This window comes from Callithrix jacchus, chromosome 5, assembly GCF_049354715.1.
Source record: "Callithrix jacchus isolate 240 chromosome 5, calJac240_pri, whole genome shotgun sequence".
Lineage (NCBI taxonomy): Eukaryota > Metazoa > Chordata > Mammalia > Primates > Cebidae > Callithrix > Callithrix jacchus.
This window is the reverse complement of record NC_133506.1, coordinates 50047401-50064240: the sequence shown is the minus strand read 5'-3', so window position 1 is coordinate 50064240 and position 16840 is coordinate 50047401. Positions and strand designations below refer to the sequence as shown.

Sequence of the window (16840 nt, the reverse complement as noted above, 5' to 3'; positions counted from 1 at the left end):
TTATTAAACAGGGAATCCTTTCCCCATTGCTTGTTTTTGTACATTGAAGTTTTTTAAAAGCCAATCCCCCAGCCAGGCACAATGACTCACATCTATAATCCCAGTACTTTGGGAGGCCAAGGTGGGTGGATCACCTAAGGTCAGGAGTTCGAGACCAGCCTGGCCAATGTAGTGAAATCCCAGCTTTACTAAAAATACAAAAATTAGCTGGGTATGGTGGCAGGTGTTACTCAGGAGGCTGAGGAAGAGGTTGTAGTGAGCCAAGATCACAGCACTATACTCCAGCTGGACGTGAGGCAGAGGTTGCAGTGAGCCAAGATCACACCACTGTACTCCAGCTGGATGACAAGAGTGAAACTCCATGAAAGAAAAGAAAGAAGGGAAGGAGGAAAGGAAGGAGTGGAGGAAAGGAAGGAAGGAGGGAGGGAGGGAAAGAAGGAAGGAAGAAAGGAGGGAAAGAGGAGGAAGGAGGGAGGGAGAGAGGGAGGGAGGAAGGAAGGGAGGGAGGGAGGGAGGGAGGGAGGGAGGGAGGGAAGGAAGGAGCAAGCCAATCCCCAAATGGTACATACTATATGGTTCTTTTATATTATATCCTTTTTAAAAATTCTAAGACAGTCTCATCTTGCTCTGTCCCTCAGGCTGGAGTATTGTGGGTCTCACTGCAGGTCTCACTGCAGTGATCAGGTCTCACTGCAGCCACAACGTCCCAGGTTCAAGTGATCCTCCCACCTCAGCTTCTCAAATAACTAGGACTACAGGCATGCACCACCATGCCTAGCAAATTTTCTATTTTTGTCTTTTGTAGAGACAGAGTCTCACTATGATGCCTAAGACTGGTTGCCTAAGAGTCTCACTGTGTTGCCTAAGACGCTCCTGCCTTGGCCTCCTGAAGTCCTAGGATGACAGGAATGAGCCACCGAGCCTGGACTCCATTTACATAATATTCTTGAAGTGGCAAAATGATAGAAATGGAAAACAGATAGTGATTGTCAGGGGATTAGGGGGATGGGAAACAGGGTAGGGAGAGGCAGCTGTATAAGAAGGCCATGAAGGATCCTCCAGGGGATGAAATGTTTGAAATATTCTGTATCTTAACTATATCATTGTCAATATTTTGGTTCTTACACTGTCAAAATTTGAAAGATGTTACCATTGGGAGGAAACTGAGTAGAGGGCATGAAGTATCTCTCCATATTATTTATTACAACTGCATCTGAACATAACAATTACCTAAAAATAAAAATTCAATTAAAAAAATGAAATGTTGATCTTAATCTTTAAGAAGGCATAGCAGGTGGGAAGTGGAAGAGGCTGGGGAGGGAGGTCCAAACTTCTGTAAGAATCTCATACAAGCTACAAGCATTGTCTCAGAAAAGTCAACTACCTCCTCTCACTAGAACCTCGTTAACAACTCAGTTTAAGAACACAAAACACACCGTTAAGGTCTTTGTTCTCTGGTCTCCAGGACATAAACAGAGGATGAGAACACAAGTAAAATGAAGACAGTCCCCACAACTGCTCTGCAAAAACCAGCTTCCAAATACTTATCCAAAATTTAGCCATCTGCATTCTAGAAAGAAGCTATTCTAATTTAAACATACACATATATCATGCGGCATTTCTAAACTCACAATTTTATTTTGAATTTCACAGGAACGGGGATTTGCAGGAGGGAGGCATTGTAATTTCTTTATGGCTTATAATCTCCAAAGGTTTAATTTCCACCCCACTAGGATCAAATTCCTAGAGTTAGAGAAAAATCAAATTTGCCCTTGCTCATTCCACAATAGAACAGAGAAATATCCACACGTATCTTTTCACTTCAATATTTGACCTGTAATGCAGATTAATTCCTCTTTAACTATAGTGAATACATTAATCTCTTGTTAATAACACAAATCCAAAATAAATTGTTAACTCCTTGAGGATGGTGACTGTATCTGTCTTATTTAAGGCGGTTTACATTAAGCTTAACACTAATAGGTACTCAAGAAATATTTAAGAGATGATAAAATAAATGAAAGAAAATATATTTCCAGGAAAACTAAGTTCTTAAAATACGAAAGATAACAATTCCCTACAAATATTGCAAAGCTGCTTTATAAATAAATATTTCTAGTCTTCTAATAAATATGATTTTAAAAATACATTGGCAGATGTGGGGAAAATCATATCACTAATTTGGTTTATGTCTTTACACAAAGTCACTAAATTGGCCACTCTTGGCTTAAATCAGTTTTGAAGATGATGTAAAGGCTGACTTTATGCACAATTAATCATATCATCCACATGGACAATCAAATGAAGATGACTGAAATACCAGCTGGAAAGCCTTTCTGACACAGAAACCACGTCAGTGAAGCTGATTCAAATGGAGCCAAAATAATCGAGTTGTCCTGACTGATGTACATATAAATACACAGTCTATCTGGCCATAAATTTCCCTACTAGTAAAGTTATCCCAAAGCCTCTTTTTCTTAAAGAGTAACTGAACTTCACATATCTTCCCGAGTGTATATGTGCATATGTGTGCATCTGCATACATATGTTTACATAACAATAGCATATGATGAGGCCAGGCACAGTGGCTCACATCTGTAATCCCAGCACTTTGGGAGGCCGAGACGGGTAGATCACCTAAGGTCCAGAGTTCAAAACCAGTCTGGTCAACATGGTGAAACCCCAACTCTACTAAAACTACAAAAACTAGCTGAGTGTGGTGGGTGTGGTGACATGCACCTGTAGTCCCAGCTACTCAGGAGGCTGAGGTAGGAGAACTGCTTGAACCTGGGAGATGGAGGCTGCAGCAAGCAGAGGTCACTTCAGGGCATTTCAGTCTCATCAGCAGAGCAAGACTCCATCTCAAAAGGAAAAATAAATAGTATATGATGAGTTTATTCTATTTGTATAATTTTCGTATTATGACCATGACTTTGTCATGGTGCCATAAAAAAATGCATGGATTCCTGAACATCTATATCTAAAAATCTCAAATGAAACATTAAAGCCTTTCTGGCATACTGGATCAGATGAAACTGTAAAATCAAAGAGTTAGAAAATATTTATTTTTAAAACCTGGACATGAGCTGACCAATTTTTTAAATGTCTTCTCTGCCACAAAAGAAAATGGTCCCCATTTTAACAAAAATACCTTCTAGTTCAGTGAATTCACTCAAATTAAAGATATATGAAGATGTATTTCTTCTTATTTCATATCTTTGCCATTTGTGCATAATCATGGAAAATCTTACAAAAGGCGAAATCTTCTAAATTCCTTCTGTATCAACTATCAATGCCAAGCAACATTTGGTACTTGTAAATTATTTCATGGATACTAAGTTTGTTTTCCTAACTAAAAAACAAGTTCTTTGAGGATAAGAACAATTGCCGTACAAACAGTGAAAATTATAACTAGCTAAGTGTCATTGTCTGTAACCACACTGCAAGTAGGAGTGAGAGACCTAATCATCATTAATTGGGTTTCTACTGTGTCAAGCATTGTGTTAAGCTCTTTATGATCATCATCATCTATTAGGTGAGTGGTGAGTCTCCATTTTTTTACAGAAGACAGAGGCTCATAAATATTAAATAACTCACCAGAAGTCACATAACCAGTCACTGAGTTGGGATTTTTAACAGAGTCACACATCAGAGCCTAGGTTCTTAAGCTACTACACGGTGATGGGGCCCTCAATTTATTCCACAAATCTTCATCAGGTGCACATTCTGCGCTGGACCTGTTCTAGGCACCAGGGGACAGCTATGATGAAAGGAGAGAGAAGATCGGGAGTGGTGGATCACACCTGTAATCCCAGCACTTTGGGAGGCTGAGATGGGCAGAACATGAGGTCAGGAGTTCAATACCAGCCTGGCCAATATGGTGAAACCCTGTCTTTACTAAAAATACAAAAGTTAGCTGTTTGTGGTGGCGCGTGCCTGTAGTCACAAGAGACTGAGGCAGAAGAATTGCTTTAACCTGGGACATGAAGGTTGCAGTGAGCCAAGATGGCGCCACCGCACTCCAGCCTGGGCAACAGAGCAAGACGGTTGGAAGGAAGGAAGGAAGGAAGGAAGGAAGGAAGGAAGGAAGGAAAAAAGAGAAAAAGAGAGAGGAAAAAGGGAAGGAAGGAAGGAAGAAAAAAGAGAGAAAGAGGAAGGAAGAAAGGAAGGAAGGAAGGAAAAAGAGAGAAAGGAGAGGAAGGGAGGGAGGGAGGGAGGGAGGGAGGGAGGGAGGGAGGGAGGGAGAAAAAAATAAGTCCCAGCCCTCATGGAGCCTCACATGTCCTTGGCAGTATATAGACAATAAAAAAAAAAAAAAAAAGTGAAGGAGAGGGTAGTAAGACCAGGGAGGAAAAAAAAGGGAAGATAAAGAAGGAAAGGAGAGGAAGAAGAAATAGAGTGTTCTGAAAGGCCTCACTGAGAAGGCACCAGCTGAGAAATGGATAAAGCTGATGAGAGAGTGAGCCAGGAGGAGACACGTGGGGAAACCATTCCAAGTAGAGAGAACAGTAAGAGAAAGGAAGGCTTCTGGGGCAGCACAGGGCTCAGGGCCTGATATAAGACTTCTTGGCAGTAAATGGAAAGTCACCAATGGCTTCGTTACAGGAAAGGGGTCCTCATTCAGACCCCAAGAGAGGGTTCTTGGATCTCTCACAGCAAAGAATTCGGGGCAAGTCCATAGAGTAAAGTGAAAGGAAGTTTATAAGGCAAGTAAAGGAATAAAAGAATGGCTGCTCCATAGACAGAGCAGCCCTGAGGGCTGCTGGGTGCCCATTTTTATGGTTATTTCTTGAGGATATACTAAACAAGGGGTGGATTATTCATGCCTCCCCTTTTTAGACCATATAGGGTAATTTCTTGAGGTTACCACGGAATTTGTAAACTGTGATGGCACTGGTGGGGGTAGCACCATGTAGCAGTGAGGGCAACCAGAGGTCACGCTAATGGCCAACTTGGTTTTGGTGAGTTTTAGCAGGCTTCTTTACTGCAACCTGCAAGGTCTTTATGACCTGTATCTCGTGCTCACCTCCTATCTCATCCCCTGACTTAGAATGCCTTAATCATCTAGGAATGCAGCCCAGTAGGTCTCAGCCTTATTTTACCCAGCTCCTATTCAAGATGGAGTTGCTCTGGTTCAAATGCCTCTGACAGCTTCAGAAGCCAGGTGACACGACCTATGGTATATTTCCAAAGGAACACTCTGCTGTGTTGAGAAGGGACTAATGGGAACAAGCGTAGGCAGGAAGTCAAATTAGAAGATTGTTGCAATGTTACAGGGAGGAGACAATGAGGGTTTGGACCAGGTGGTGTGCAATGAGAGCCGGATTCTAGATATATTTCAAAGACAGAGCCCGCAAGATCTCCTGATGGATTGCCTGTAGGGGTGAGAAATGAGGGGAGAAGAGTGAAATGACACCAAGGTTTGCTTGTGATTTTTACCTACGCAACCAAAATGCTGGGACTTCTAGCGGCTAAGATGGAGATGACTCTAGGAGCAGCAGGTCTGTGAGTCATCCAAGAGATGTGGGGTAGACAGGAGAATTTACATAAGCAGAGGTCAGAGAAGAGGTCCAAGCTGATATGTCCTTGGTAGACAAGAGCACAGAAATGTCACTTAAAGGCAAGTAACTGAGGGATTGTGCATAGATAGATAGACCCAAGTTTTAGTTCTGAAGCTTGCATCGTGGACAAGCCATGACAATGATTGATTGGAAGATTCTCTCCACTGCAAGGAAAGAAACTAAGTGAGAGCTGTTATATGGTGCCATCTGAGTCACACATTCAGCAGGTTAATGTTGAACAAATTGCCTGATTTGTCTCTCCCCTAACAAGAAATTTTTAGTGCATTTTGTGGATTAGTCAGATAATTATAGCCAGCTGCCCCACTCCTGCCCCCTGCCCCCCAAATAGTAATGTCGACATTCCTGAACAAATTCGGTACTCAGTGCACAGCTGGAGACCTCCAGGAGCCCATGGGGATTAAGCTGGGGAATACAGATGTGAGGATACTGAAACTTTTGAGTTAAATGGGTTGTATTTCATTAAGCTTTTTGCTGTTTAAAGAAGAGAATAAATCTATACATATTTGATTGCTTCATTACTTAAACTGTTTAGGATTTCAAATGAAGGTGACCACTTATCTGTGACCCACTGGAATGGGAACATTTTTAGACTGTTTCCTGTCCTGTTAAAACGATCACATATATAAATATATATGTATATTACATATTATACAATATACACATATGTATATACAACATATACATATGTTGTGTGTATGTATTCATTCCTATGTATAAAAATAGACATACATACAAATATATGTATATAATTTGCAAAAGTTTCATCCAATCAATGAAAAAATCTGGAACTGCATTAAACACTTCTTTGTACACTTCTACATAGAAAGATAAGGAAATACATAATTCCTATATCCTTCCACCAATCCTAACACATCGTTGATTAAAGAAAATGATACAAGCAACAAGCAGAATCAATATTCTATACATTCATCGCATTTTCATGAATGTCTCATTTAATGCTCCCAAGAACATCCTTACATAGTATTCCTTGTACAAACCAGACAACTGAGGCCAGGAAAGGTCAAAGGTCAACAAGGAATAGAAGCAGAATGTGTTTTCTTCCTGTCTTTTTCCAGATCTGAAGAAGCGTTCCTTGGCACAAGGAACAGCTGCTTACCATGAAATGTTTTCGTATTTAATTATAAACCCTCCCAAACATGGTCTGGATTCCATTCATAAAACCGCTGTTGTATTAGTTCCTAAAGGTTATAAATGGCAAGAGCACGCATGCACTGTAGAGTTCAGCGCACATTTCAACACATGAACTTACCAAGTGCCCACTCCATGCTAGACAAAATAGATGCCCTACCTCTCATTGAGACTTGCACATGTTCCTAGAATATACATGTTGCATGCTGTTCTAGGCTATATGCAGCCTAGATTAATACCATTAACATTCCTGACTGTGGACAAAGGGACCCCATGCTTGTTCCCTGAAGCATCCTTCACCAACATGTGCAGCCTCCGTTAAAACTCTGGTTTGCAATGTGTTCTGGCAACTATGTAATCAGCCTCTTTTGTAAATTATACCATAAGAATATTTTTTAAAATAACTGGTGAGAAAACCAATGCTAACTAATAAGATCGGATTTATTTGATCATATTTTTGACCTTTACTCTCCATGAGCAATAACCATAATTCAATAGATATTCTGAAGTCTGAATATAAACACAGATAAAAAGCATAAATCTTAAGAAAGTAAACTGCTCACTGGCACCCAAAATGCTGTAAAATATAAAACAAATACAAACTGAACTGTATTTCGGTTCTTTTTGCTTCAAATATCTGTCCATAAATGTTGGCACGTACACAGGGCTATGTTGTGTCTATTGTAATAATTTAGAAAAAAATTATCTCAGTTACCACAAACAAGAAAATGATGGTAACCAGTCTTTCAGATAAATTACCATGTGTCACAATTTGGCATAAACTCTGATCCTTATGAATAATTCATATTTTGTGCATTAATAATGCATGTCCTCTTCCCATTGGAATGCTCCCTAACACAGAATGGATGTCTCCTACCAATTCCTTCCATTGACATGATGGAGTAAAGCTAAATTAGAATGGTGGGTTGTTTTTTTCTTTAACTTACTCCCCTTAAAATTGTAACACTTGGCCAGCCTATAAGCATACCAAAAATAGAACGTTGCTATTATTGTTTGCGCTTTACTTGGGAGTCACTCAGTGAAGTACCCCAACAATGATTCCTCTCGCAGATGAGAATATTTGCATGGCAGAAAAGAAAACCAAGGAAAGTTTGGCAGAGCTGATAGAAATGGTGAGTTCTGTTACATTTCTCCCTAATTATATATGTATATATTCACAATAACACAGGACATAATTGCTAAAACATGGTCACCAGCAGGGAAGAAAAAAAGAAGAAACAAAAAGACCAAAACGAATTAGGCAAGAGTTTTATAATAATTTCGGATGTTCCTCCCCACAGGGCTTCCCTCCCTACTGTGAAATTTCTTTTCAATTTTCAGTAAAAGTATCTGGCACATTAAAACAGTCTAAAGACCAAATCAGAGAAAGATGCCAAATGACACAGATTTGTAGAGAAAGCTACTCAATGCATCACTCATTAGCAACAGGGGTATTCCATACCACTACTGACATAATTATTTCAGGCATTACAAAAGGACATTTTCTCTCCACCTCCCCGCATCCCCCCCCCCCCCCGCATACCATCCCCCACCACTTTTCGCCCTCTACGTCTGGTCCAAACGCACAGGTTCAACTCTAACAGCGACAACACTTGACAGGAAGGAAAGAGATAAGAGGGATCTAGTTTGAAATTTTTAGTAAATAAAAAAATCATTCCAGTATCTTCCCTCTGTCTCAAGAATTCTTTCACCACCATTCAGGCCCAAGGAGAGGAAGGGTGGGTTCTCTCTTGAAGCCTTCCCCAGTGAAGAGCCAAGACAGAAAGGGGCGAAAAAGAGGGAGTTTTAAGAAAGGAGCTGGCCTTTGTCAACATCTGTCCCTAAGTGCCCCAAGATTCATTCATTCTTCCTTTCAGGATGTAGGGAGCACTTGCGTTATGCCAGGTATTAGTTTCCAGGCTAAATAACCCTCCCCTGGATCTCCAGCGTCTATTCTAGCAACAGAAATCCACCACCCCGGTTCATGACCAGGGAAAATCCATATTCAAGTATCTACTCAAGTTGGCACCCCCGGCCAAAAGCCACCCCGCACCGCCTTTGCCACAACACCTGGGTCAGAGGTGGATGTGGGGGGTGTCCAAAGACGCCTTATGCTTGGCAGAAATGGGGTCAGAGGGTTCGTGACCTCGTTCACACCGAGTTTGCGTGTCCTCTTTCTCAACCAGCCGGTCCATCCCTTGGAAAAGTTAAGTTGGCGGCGGGAAGACAGGGGAACTGGGGGCATCCGGCAGGCACCCCCGCCCGAGTTTCTCAGCTTCAACTTCCATGGCTACTGAGAAATATTTACTTCCAGTAGATGGGCTCCACTGGCCACTGAAGCCCAACACGCGGCCACCATCAGAAAGCCAAGTCATCCAAGAGATAAAGATAGATCCATTACACACCTAGACGCGGGCCTGACAGTGGCAGCCCCGGAGACCCGGGTTTCAGCTGAGAAAGCCACCGCGCAATTCCCCGGCGCGGGGCGGGAGACTCTCCGTCCACCCTCCGGGGATGCTGGCTCGGGAGAGAGACCATCGAACCGGCGAGCCGCAAAACGGAGAGGATCGATACTCACCCCGAGACGTCTGCTCCGGATCCTCACGTACCCTTGCTTCACTATGTCATTAAAATTGGAAGCCATCCCCGACAGCTGGCAACCCCCCTTTACACAGAAGCGCGCACCCCAAGTGGCTTTGGGGAGGGTCGAGGGCAGGGTCGAGACAGGGAGTCGTGTGGGGAGAAAGTTGGAGAGGTGACGCTGCTTCGGCGGCGCTGGGCGAGGCTTCAGAGGACGCACATCACTTTCTCCGTCCCCCGAACCCCGAGAGTGGGCTGCCGGCTCGCAGCCACTTTCGGGGAGCGCAGAGCGCAGCGCGGGGAGGCGAGGCTGGAGCGCTGGCGTCAGCTGACTCCGCGGCCTGCCTTCCAGGAGGAGGAGCGGCGGCTGAGGGATCCAGCCCTGCCTCTTCCCGGGGCCGAGAAGGAGGAGAAGGAGGAGGAGGAGGAGGAGGAGGAGGAGGAGGAGGAGGAAGGAGGAGGAAGGGGTGGGGGCTAAGACGAGGAGCCGCAAGGGTCCCAGCGCCGGGCTGCGGCCACCCGGGAGCAGCCGCCCTGGAACGCGCTCCCCGCGCCTCCCACCCACCTCTCCCTGCCCCTTCCCCTTCCGATCCCTCCCCTCCTGGCTGACCCGGAGCGTGCCCTCGCCGCCCCCGCACCTCGCCTACAGCCTGCTCGCTCTCCTCGCTCCTGTTACTTATTTTAGGAGGAGAGGAAATTTCACTTTTTTCCAGCCGTCGCCTACCCCGGCTCTTCCTTCAGCCCCTACCCTTTTCCCGAGAAGGGCCTTGACATTGCGTGTGTGTCTGAGGAGATGGTGTTGCCGCGGTTCGCCTTGACCTTGGCATCCGAGGATGTTGTCACCGCCTAAGCGAAATGCTTCCTTGGGTTTCCTTGCTGTCATGGACCTAACCCTCTCTGGTGTCATTTGCCACAGTTTCCCTGTTTGAGCCTGTCTTTCCGGCTGGAATGTGTTTTCCAGGGGCCTAAGACGTGGCCTCATCACTGTCCCCGAAGCTTGAGCCCAGAGCAAGTGCTCAGTAAATCCTTGTGGTTATCAAGATGGCCACCTAGGCGCCAGGCACTCTCCCAAGCCTTTTGCTTGGATTCACTCATTCAAACTCCCCTGCACTTTTTGAGGTAGGTGCCCTGTTATGTACATACCGGGCCCATATTTAAGCCTCCTTAGCCTGGTAGTAGAGCTCTCATAGCCATCATGAGATATTGCCTATACGGTAAGATTAAGAAGGGAACTGGATTTTACACTCACCTGCCCCTGACTGCATTACCTCCCTGAAGCATACTTGAGTTGATAATTGCCAACACACATGAGCACCAGTCTGCTGTGCATTGTGTTAATCTTGTTAAGGGAATAATGAGTTAGGTACCAGCATCCATATTTTACAGACTGGAGCTCAGAAGAGTTAGGCCCCTGGGACTTGCTAAGGTCTCTCAGCTGGCCACTATCAGAGCTACGACTGAAAACAGGTGTGTGTAGAGCCCAGCTCTGCTTCTAAACATTCTCCTGTTCCTCTTCTGAAGAGCAGATGTCACAGAAAGAGAGGGTACTAGTTGATTTCCAAGGAAGATCTTTCTAATCATTTGCACTATTCACAAAGGCAAAGATATTATCAGAAATTAGACAATTCTTACCCACTGGAAGGACCAAGCTAAAGCGGGGTGATCTCTGCTCAGAGCTATTGAGAAGAGGATCCAGTTACTAGTGGAACATTTGACCTCATGACCTCCACAGGTCTTTCAACTCTAGGATTATATGAATCTTCCCTTTCTCACTAGGAACATTCGCTTTTAGTCACCTTGGGTTGATGAGTTTCAGTTAAAGAACAGAATCCCCCAAGGATGTGTCATAGGAGACTAAATAGGGACAATCAAAAAGGAAATATTCTGGCAGGGAGAACTATTTTTGCTACATAGTAAACCATCTGTCTTCATGTTGCCATTCTATGAAAAATGATGCTTTAATTTTAACTCTCTCACCAAAAGAGATGAAATGGTAAAATGATTTGGAGAGTTCTTTTTGAAGGATTGGAACTTAAAAAAAAATGCTCCCCATGGTTGCTGTAAAATAGAGGTGTTCATAGAAGACATTTATCTAACCCATCATTTATAGACCAAAACCACAGTATTGTAGAAACAAAGAATGAAGAAATTAAGGCATAAGGAATTTGAAGTGAAGGACCCACAATAATGGAAATAATTACTGACAAAAACTAAACCCGAGAAATCCGTCCCTTGATAGTTAATGCTGACTATCATCAACATCCATAAAGAATTTAACTGGAACTGAGGAAACTTAATCAAACCAGAAAATATCAAACTAGATGTGAAGGAACAAGTGATTTTTTTAATTGCAAGACCCACGAGTTGATCCATGAGCTTCGATCCCTGGGTGGCCTTATAGGACTAAGTGTCCTACTTGCCCAGGATAAACTATCCTCCCTGGATTGTTACCTTAAAAATAAATAAAACTTTATCCATCTTAAATCATTATATTTAAGATGGAATCCAATATATGGTTTCGCTTGATGAAATCAAATTGACATACATGTAACATGTACAGACTATGATATACTATCCACAGGACATTTATACTTGTCCAAATTGTGCAATAGGCAGCCCTGGCAGAAAGGGAAAAGAACGATTCACAGAGGTAGGCAATGTAAGCAGCCCGTATACAGTTGTGCAGTGCACAACCTGCCTAACCGTATGCTGCCAAACACTATCACACATGATTTAGTTTCACTGGAAATGTCTAACAGAAAAAAATACGATTTCATTCTGTGTTTTTCACTCAATCTTGAACACTTAGAGCTTGTTATTTGTCATACACATTTCTGTTTGTTTCCTCAGCATCCAGACTTTGTTCTCCCCACAGTAGTCATCATTTTCACTTGGAGTATACTTACCCCTGCTTCCAGTTCACGTGTGCAACCCTGTCCATTGCCTTCCTTTGGACAGCTGGTGGTTGGTGATTGGTTCAGATATGGGCACATGACCTAAGCTGGACAATCAACGATTAATTGGGTTACTTTTACTGAATACTGGGAGGAAGCCTCACACTCCAGATGAAACAGAATCTGGATGGAAGAACACCAGGAGCTGCTGCCACACATCATGAAACCCCAGGGGTGGGCTTATCTAAGAGTGAAGGCCACACTAAAGAAGCTTTCCTACTTGGACCTGGTGGAATGACTCCCAAAAAGAAGGGTGGTGAGAAAAAAAAAAGGGCCGTTCTGCCATCAACGACGTGGTGACCCAAGAACACACCGTCAACATTCACAAGCGTATCCATGGAGTAGGCTCCAAGAAGCATACCCCTTGGGCGCTCAAAGAGATTCGGAAATTTGCCATGAAGGAGATGGGAACTCCAGATGTGAGCATTGATACCATGCTCAACAAAGCTGTCTGGGCCAAAGGAATAAGGAAGGCCCCATACTGAATCTGTGCGTGGTTGTCCAGAAAACATAATGAAAATGAAGATTCACCAAATAAGCTCTATAATTTGGTTACCTATGTACCTGTTAACACTGTCAAAAATCTACCGACAGTCAACATGGATGAGAACTAATCACTAATTTTCCAATACATCAAATAAACTTCTAAAATTGCCTTCAAAAAAAAGCAGAACCAAGAGATAGAGATGCAAACCAGATCCTGATGACACTGTTAGAACCCCTCATCCAGCACCCCAAGAAGTTATTTAAATAGATGTGAAGCTTTTGTAATGATCAGATCCCAAAATATAATGATTTAAGCTTGATAAAAGTTTATTTATTTTTCATGTAACAATCCAGGGAGGATAGTTTAGCCTGGGCAAGTAGAACATTTAGTCCTATAAGGCCACCCAGGGATACAAGCTTGTGGGTCAACTCTGGCACCTCAAGACATAGTTGTCATCCTTGGGTCTAGCTATTGTCTGATACGGTTTTTCTGTGTCCCCACCAAAATCTCACCTTGAATTGTAATAATCTTCACATGTCAAGGGTGAGATAATTGAATCATGGGGGTGGTTTCCCCCATACTGTTTTGTGGTAGTGACTAAGTGTCATGAAATTTGATGGTTCTATAAAGGTGGGAGTTCCCCGACAGAAGCTTGCTTGCCTGCTGCCATGTAAGACATGTGTTAGCTTCTCCCTTGCCTTCTGCCACAGTTGTGAGGCATCCCCAGCCATGTGGAACTGTGAGTCCATTAAAGCTCTTTCCTTTATAAACGACCCAGTCTCACTCAGGTATGTCTTTATTAGCAACATGAAAACAGACCAATACCCTGTCATTTCCCAGGAAGTTGGAAGAAAGCATGGAGGGAAAATAACCTTCTAATACAAATATGATCCAGATGTCTCAAACATCTTTTTTTCTTGCATCTCACAGACCAGTGTTTTGTCACATGGCCACACCTGGCTCCACGGGAAAATTGAGAATGAAGTTTCCATTTGGACATGGTCTGTTACTGAAAAAACAACATGAATCAATAATGGGCAGGTCCATTAGCACACCGTACCTCACCAGTGCCACGCCTAGACTATTTAATTGCACAAACTAGAAAATTCCCATTTTCGCTTAAACCCCCAAACTAAGATATTCTGTCACTTACCACCAAAGGAGTCCAGCCTAAGGTACCATGGCACTGTGACTTGAAGCCCAAAGAATCTCAACTAAATTGTGTACATACACATGTATAAGGCTGAGATGACTTGAGAAAATTCCAAAACTTTCTGTGGCATTTCCATAAAGCTATAGACTGAAGAAGTGAAAGCAACCTCAGCCCACTGATCTACCTCTGTTGTCTGGGAATTACTTCACCACTCCCAACAGTGAATGATTCTGGTGGTGTGAGTGCTGAGTACAGCCCCAGTCATTCTCATCACAGGGCCATACAGCTGATCAAGGCTGGGCATTCAGCACGCACCACCTGGGATTGGCACAGGGATGAGCATGTGACCTAGAGGGGATCCAATCAAAATTTTCCCTATGGCAAATAGATGAAAACATGAGGGCCCTACCCCTAATGGTCTACAGTTAGCTTTGACTGTCTTGCCTCCAAAAGGAGAGCCTGGCTGAGAATAAAGTGAAGAAAGAAGGAAATGGAACCAGAGACAGATCTAGAGATAAAAGCATGCCTGAAGCTAGAACTACCTCTTGGACTTCCAAGTAGCATGTGCCATTTTATGTTCTGTTGTATTTATTTGAGCCAATCTCTTTTTTTTTTTTTTTTTTTTTGACAGAATCTTGCTCTGTTGCCCAGGCTGGAGTGCAATGGCATGATGTTGGCTCACCACAACCTTAGCCTCCCAAGTTCAAGCAATTCTCCTGCCTCAGCCTCCAAAGTAGCTGGGATTACAGGTGCCTGACACCACTCCCGGCTAATTTTTGTATTTTGAGTAGAGATGGGTTTTCTCCATGTTGGTTAGGCTGGTCTGGAACTACAAACCTCAGGTGATCTACCTGCCTCAACCTCCCAAAGTGCTGGGATTATAGGCATGAGCCACCATGCCCAGCCTATTTGGCTTATAGAAAGCTCATCTTATTTGGCTTATAGAAAGCACACTCCCCAGGGCTGGGACTAGGGTAGTGGAGGTGAGGCACCTAGGACATAAAATTTAAGGAAGCTTTCACTATCAGGGCTTTGCGAGCGCTGAGCCTTCATTGGCATGACCCTGAGAGTGAGTGCATCCTTAAATCTTGCACTATAGGCGCTTGACTTGCTTAATCCTAGGCAGGCGCTCATACTGCCCTTATTTTAAAAGCGTTAATTAAAATGAAATGAACGAGAGTTCAAAAGACAATGCACATAGTAGTACTCTTTCTTTATGTGGGCATCTTGTTGATAGGATACAAAATTTATTACGCACTCAAACAGAACCTTCTAACCATAGCATTGCAGAGCCAGAAGTTAATCCACGGGTCATCTGGTCTACCACATTCAAAGCAGAAATCCACTCTAGCTTAAACATATAGACAACTCTTGCCCTGCTCTCTGCGTTTCCTTCAGCCCATTATCTTCCTTATCATTGTCATTCTTCTTCTTTAGCTATTGAGGGCAGGAAATTATGTACCAAAATCCAGAAATTTCTACACTTTTCCAGAGCAGGGATGGGCTCCCAAGCTTCACCAAAAGAGACTGTGTTTTCACCAAGCACCACAAAGCACCAAGGCTGAAGCTGGAATGGCATTTCTCCAATACCCTTACCAAAAATAACTTGAGCTTTGGCCTCGCTGCCTGCTGCTCGCAGTGGGAGTGTCACAGAAACATATGCAGCCTTTCCTCTGGAAGGTGAGACAGTGCTCCTGAAAATGACTTGGCTATCACCAACAAGGGAGGCTGTTTGCTCTACAGCCTGTTCTCCCCTCTATCAGTCCTCAGCCAGCTAAAGAAGAATGACTTGGAAGATGACTTCAAATCAGGTAGGAGAACCTGGAAGCAGTTCTGCTTCAGTTATTCATTGCTTCATTCCTTCCTTTCTGCATTCAACAAATATGTATTGGGTATCTGCTATGAGCAAAGATTGTCTACAATAAATTTTGGCACACTCAAACATACACACACACCTACACAGATAAAAAAAGTTTCGGTCCCCATGGAGCTTATATCTCAGAAAAAATAAACAAGTAAATAAATAATGTAAATGGCTAGAGATGGTGGTAAAAAGGAGTCAGCAGTGTGCTTTGTAAGGAGTAACAAAGAATTCTATTTCAGATAAGAGAGAGCAAGGGCAGGCTTCTCTGAGGAGGTGACATATAAGTTAAGATAGGAAAGATGAGAAGAAGCTGTGGAAAATGTCAGGGGACGTACATTCCAGCTGGAGAGAAGGGTGTTTGAAAAGGCCAGCTTGCAGGAAAAAGCATGGAAAGTTCAAGGGGCTGTGGGAAGGGTCCTATGGCTTAAGCTCAGAGAAGGAGGGAATGATGGGAAATGTAGTCCTAGAACCAGGTAGGAAGGGGAAATGCATTTCTGGTCTTTGCAGGCCACAGCAAGGGATTGCATTTTATTTAAAAGATAGAAATCATGAAGTGGCATCTGATTTATGTTTTTTTAAGTATTAGCCTGTCTGATGAATAAAAATGAATTAGGAGGGATTGGACTGGAAATGGTGAGATCATATAAAAACCTACATCTAAAAGTCATTACTCAAATATCTTTAGAAAAAGAGAAATAGTACTGCTGATGAGAATGTGAATTTATATCCATTGACATGACTGTTTTGGAGCACAAGTAACCATAGTTATTAAAAAAAAAAAACCAAAAAACTTTAATAATTGCCTATCCTTGGTCTTCAACAATACCATTTCTGGAAATGTATCCAAAGTCATACATATTTAGTTCTAAGAATGTCCACTGCAGTGTTGTTTATGATAAACAAATGAGAAAGTTTTTTTGTCCTAGGCTTTGCTTTGGAGTTGTCCTAGGTTTTGCTGTAGGCAGCAGGTGGATGAATACTTTGCTCTTTCTGTCAAGGAGCTTCTGTGAATCCATTAGAGATGGACCTGCTAGATGGCCCATCTGCAATTCCTTTGTCAGTATGGCTACT

At 43.0% G+C, this 16840-nt stretch overlaps 1 protein-coding gene across 2 annotated transcripts in view; it reads right to left on the bottom strand.

Moving 5' to 3' along the window:
- DOK5 (docking protein 5) overlaps positions 1 to 9597 on the bottom strand; it is a 174638-nt gene extending 165041 nt beyond the window's left edge. For both annotated transcript variants that reach the window (XM_002747691.6, XM_017972124.4), the window contains exon 1: positions 9310 to 9597. In XM_002747691.6, coding sequence (XP_002747737.1) covers positions 9310 to 9375 — 66 coding nt within the window. In that variant the 5' untranslated portion in view covers positions 9376 to 9597. The remainder of the gene's footprint in view (positions 1 to 9309) is intronic.
- Positions 9598 to 16840: the final 7243 nt, after the last annotated feature.